The sequence below is a fragment of the Primulina eburnea genome, chromosome 15 (assembly GCF_022965805.1).
Source record: "Primulina eburnea isolate SZY01 chromosome 15, ASM2296580v1, whole genome shotgun sequence".
In the NCBI taxonomy this organism is placed as follows: domain Eukaryota; kingdom Viridiplantae; phylum Streptophyta; class Magnoliopsida; order Lamiales; family Gesneriaceae; genus Primulina; species Primulina eburnea.
This window is the reverse complement of record NC_133115.1, coordinates 15,451,833-15,457,321: the sequence shown is the minus strand read 5'-3', so window position 1 is coordinate 15,457,321 and position 5,489 is coordinate 15,451,833. Positions and strand designations below refer to the sequence as shown.

General features: G+C 28.4%; 1 protein-coding gene across 1 annotated transcript; it reads left to right on the top strand.

Moving 5' to 3' along the window:
- The first annotated feature begins 1,982 nt into the window (after window positions 1-1,982).
- LOC140814739 (cytokinin riboside 5'-monophosphate phosphoribohydrolase LOG3-like) lies at window positions 1,983-4,184 on the top strand. The gene has a single exon (XM_073173824.1). It carries the CDS (start codon window positions 3,527-3,529, stop codon window positions 4,154-4,156), a length of 630 nt encoding a protein of 209 aa, XP_073029925.1. The 5' UTR covers window positions 1,983-3,526; the 3' UTR covers window positions 4,157-4,184.
- The last annotated feature ends 1,305 nt before the right edge of the window (window positions 4,185-5,489 follow it).

The following is a 5,489-nucleotide window of genomic DNA, read 5'->3' as shown; positions in this document are numbered from 1 at the left end:
GGTAAGTCCAACACAAGTAGTACCTAAAAAGTCAGGCATCACTGTTATAAAAAATGAAAAAGGAGAGTTATTACAAACTAGGATTCCATCTAGTTGGCGTATGTGTATTGATTATAGAAAATTAAATGATGCAACTAGAAAAGATCATTTCCCACTACCATTTTTAGATCAAATTTTAGAAAAAGTAGCAGGAAATTCTTATTACTGTTTTCTTGATGGGTATTCGGGGTATTATCAAATACCTATATCATTAGAAGATCAAGAAAAAACTACTTTTACTTGTCCTTTCGGAACTTTTGCATTTAAAAGAATGCCATTTGGTTTATGCAATGCTCCGGCTACTTTTCAAAGATGCATGTTAAGTATTTTCAGTGATATGATTGAAGAATATGTAGAAGTTTTTATGGATGATATAACTGTTTTTGGAAACTCATTTGAAAATTGTCTTAAAAATCTAGAAAAAGTATTAAAAAGATGTGAAGAAAAAAATCTTGTTTTAAATTGGGAAAAATGTCATTATATGGTTAAATCTGGGATTGTCTTAGGACATGTGATATCTGAAAAAGGAATTGAAGTTGATAAAGCCAAAGTTGATGTTATTTCTAATTTAACATCACCAAAAACGGTCAAAGAAGTTCGATCATTCTTGGGTCATGCTGGATTTTATAGAAGGTTTATAAAAAATTTCAGCATAATATCTAAACCAATTTCAAATCTTTTAACAAAAGATACACAATTCGAATGGACTCAAAAATGTGAAAATTCTTTTTAAAAAATAATTAATCTTTTAATTACATCACCTATTTTACAACCTCCAGATTGGTCTTTACCATTTGAATTAATGTGTGATGCAAGTGATTATGCTATAGGAGCTGTGTTAGGACAAAGAAAAGAAGGAAAACCTTATGCAATCTATTATGCTAGTAGAACCTTAAATAGTGCCCAAATAAATTATTCAACTACTGAAAAAGAATTACTTTCAGTAGTATTTGCATTAGATAAGTTTCGATCTTATTTAATTGGTTCTACTACTATTGTTTACACCGATCATTCTGCCATAAAATATTTATCAAATAAACAAGATGCTAAGCCAAGATTAATACGGTGGATTTTATTGTTACAAGAATTTGATATTATAATTAAAGATAAAAAAGGAAAAGAAAATGTTGTAGCCGATCATTTATCTAGAATAATGACTGAATCATCTCATAATGAAATACCAATAAATGAAAATTTTCCAGATGATCAGTTGTTTTATGCTACTATTATGCCATGGTTTGCTAATATTGTAAATTTTCTTGTGACAAATAAAATGCCTTCTCATTGGAATTCACAGGATAAGAATAAATTCTTGATAGAAGTTAAAAAATTTTATTGGGATGATCCTTACTTATTTAAGTATTGTCCTGACCAAATTTTTCGACGATGCATACCCGACAATGAAATAAGTAATGTTATTAAATTTTGTCATTCTGAAGCATGTGGAGGTCATTTTTCATCCAATAAAACAGCTACAAAAATCTTACAATGTGGATTTTATTGGCCGTCTTTATTCAAAGATACGCATTTATTTTGCAAATCTTGTGAAAATTGTCAGAAGATGGGATCAATTTCAAAACGAAACATGATGCCTTTAAATCCAATCATAATTATTGAAATATTTGATAGTTGGGGGATAGATTTTATGGGTCCATTTCCATTATCTTTTGGATATAAGTACATTTTAGTCGCTGTTGATTATGTTTCAAAATGGATTGAAGCGATTGCATGTAGAACTAATGATCATAAAGTTGTTATAAAATTTTTAAAAGAAAATATTTTTAGTCGATTTGGAATACCTAGAGCAATAATTAGTGATGGGGGAAGTCATTTTATAAATAAATCATTTTCTTCTTTGTTAAGAAAATATGGCATTACACATAAAGTTTCTACCCCATATCATTCTCAAAGTAATGGTCAAGTTGAACTAGCAAATAGAGAAATAAAACAAATTTTAGAAAAAACAGTTAATCCAAATCGAAAAGATTGGTCTTTAAGATTAACTGATGCATTATGGGCATATAGAACTGCATTTAAAACATCATTAGGGATGTCACCATATAGGTTAGTTTTTGGTAAGCATTGTCATTTACCGGTTGAACTAGAACATAAAGCTTATTGGGCAATTAAAGCATTTAATACTAATTTAGATGATGCATCTAAATTAAGAAAATTGCAAATAAATGAACTTGAAGAATTAAGAAATGATGCATATGAAAATTCAAAGATTTATAAAGATAAAACTAAAGCCTTTCATGATAAAAATATTATGAGAAAGTCATTTGAAATTGGACAAAAAGTTTTGCTTTATAATTCTCGTTTGCATTTATTTCCAGGTAAACTAAGATCGAGGTGGTCAGGACCATTTATAGTCAAATTTGTTTATCCTCATGGTGCTGTTGATATTGAAAATCCTAAAAATAATGACGTGTTTAAAGTTAATGGGCAAAGACTTAAGCCTTTTATAGAAAATGAAATTCTTAATGATGAGTTTATGCCTTTATATGATCCACAATAGCTGTTTGATATTTTCATTTTGTTTTGCAGATTCTAGTTCATTTCCCGGTTAAGTGGCGGATAACGGTACTCCGTGACTGTTTAAGTCGGTTTCTTCAGTTTTCCCAAAATAATTGAAATATATATAATAATAATAATATGGATGTGTGTATTATGAATCTTCGTAAATATTTTGCTTGTTTACCTGATAATGCGTTGAAAAAAATTTATAAAGCTAGATGTGAGCGGCTAAGGTTGATGATGTTATATGGCATACCGGATGATATCCGTTTGATAATTGAAGCAAAAGTCCGATTGGTTGGGGAAGCAAGTGAATTAATAATAAGACATATGCCAGGATTTGGTAAAAGCACATATGCCAAAAAGCGAAGAGCTAAACGTATAGGTGGATGTCATAAATGTGCAAGGTGGACTTGTAAAGGAAATTGCAAAAATGTTGGAATGACATCAATGAATAGAGAAGATAAAATTTTATTCATTAAGAATGGTCTGAGTAAAGAGCATTTGGATAATTTTCTAGAGGTTCTTGATACGCATTCTAGTGGGTACGTGCAAAATGAACTTCTTAAACTATGGTGGCAATTTCAACAGGAGGAATATCAATATGGACGGTGGAATCAGCCTTACAAAGATCCTACTGTAGTAACGCATATCTATTTAGATAAGTAAAAATATACACAATTTCGTCTTGGGAATCTGACGTTAAAAGACCCTGTTTGCCAATTTATAAGAAAATTGGATGGGAAGCATATCCTCGACTCATAGAAGGCGTTGAAGCCGTTACTGAACGTAAAATCAGAGGAAGATGTGAGCCACAATCACAACTACGCTGTATATATTTGTTTTAATTTTGTCATTTTTATTTTCTTTTAATAATAATAATTTCCTGTTCAAATATTGACTTTTGGCATGTTACGTTTATAAATTCATATGCTGTGATCTAACAATTACAGAAAACATATTTCTCAACATGTCAACGTCCACGGTAAGTAAAATCAAAAATATTTGTGTATTTTGTGGATCTAGTGCAGGAAAAGATTCAATTTATGAAGATGTAGCAGAAAAGCTTGGAATAACACTTGCTAAAAGAAAGATTCATTTGGTATATGGTGGTGGTGAAGTTGGCCTCATGGGAAAAGTTGCAAAAGCTGCGCATGCAGGTGGAAGTGAAGTCTTAGGCATTATTCCGATTACTTTAGCCAATCTTACAGGACCAACAATAGGAGAAGAAATGCAAGTGGACAACATGTATGAACGAATTACTCAAATGATTGAACATTCAGATGCTTTCATTGCTCTGCCAGGAGGTTTCGGTACTTTGGAAGAAATATTTCATACTGTTTGTTGGGCACAATTAAATATCCACAATAAGCCAATTGGTTTGTTAAATGTTAACAATTATTATGATAAACTGTTATCGTTTCTTGATGATGTTGTGGAACAGGGATTTATTTCATTAGCTTCGCGAAGGATGTTAGTTTCTGCTACAAGTGAAGGTGAACTTATTGATTTACTGCAAGGATTTAGTCATGAACCAGATCCATTCTTATCTCAACTTAATTGGCCAACATCCAAGAGTAAGAAAAGAAAATTCATGTGATGCTAAACTTGCGATTCAACGGTATGTTTTTAATGTTTTTTTTTTAAGGTATGAATAATTTCTTCTTCTTCTTCTTCTCTTCTTAGTTTTTTTTATTATATAAAAAATAAAAATATGTAGTAATAATAATAATACTTTTTAGTTCAATGTCGAGTAAGGTGTCAGTAAAATGCACCTGAGACACATTAGTTAATAATTATCGGAAAATCGCAATACACTAGATTTTAATATTCATTATATTCAAATTACAGACTACAAGAAAAATTAGTTTTCATATGTACCAATTTATATACATATATATTTTGATAAATTAATATAAAATATATAATAGATGTGTTTATTTATTTACATATATGTATATAATTGTGTGTGTTTTCAAATAAAATAATTTCTAAAATTTTTATGAGAATATAGTTAAAAGATATGGTTTGTATGGTTGTTAACATGTATAATTGAAAGAATTCTTTTGTAAAAGTATAATATATACTCACATATCTTTTGTGAGTGAGTGGTGAGAAATGAGAAAACAATTAATAAACTTTTATTGATTATTAAAAAATGGTTTATTACAAGAATATAAATCCCCTAAAAAAAAATATATTTATTGAAAAAAAAAAGAAGTAAATAAATAACGGACTGCAAAATACTTTATTCAGTGTAAATTTTTTTTAGATTTGATTGATGTACTATCAATGTGTTCTAAAAACATCAATCAATGTTCTCGAAAAAAAAAAAAAAAAAAAAGATTTGTTTGTGCTAGATAAGTTCCAAAGGAAATCGGATGTATCCGTTATATAAATGTTTATATATATACATATATATATATATTTATGGTAGAATGTTTGGATAGAAAATTTTATGTTATTGTAAAATTTTGCAGTCACGTTATTTAAAAAAAAAAAAAAAAAACAATAACAAAAAAAAGAAAAAAAGAAAAAAGAAAAAAGAAAAAAAGGGGATTTTATTCTTTGTAAATTTTCCTATTTTGTTTTCAATATTAGTTTAATTAATTGTCTGCTTTAATACTTGGCCTTTTTCGATGAGAGTTAATATTCATTCCAACTCCATGAGTGAAAACTAGCTATTCCGTAAACATTTTGACCTGAAAGATTATATGGAGTTGAGGCTTTTACAATAATATTCTTGATATTATACATGTTATGGTGGGTGGTGTGAATTATCTTTTTGACTATATTATTATAAATTTTTTTAGAAATTTAAAAATTATATATATATTGTTACTTTATATATTATGTGAAAATAAGAATAAAAACACATCTAATTATATATTATTATATTAAACGAATATATATATATATATAAATCGGTATAT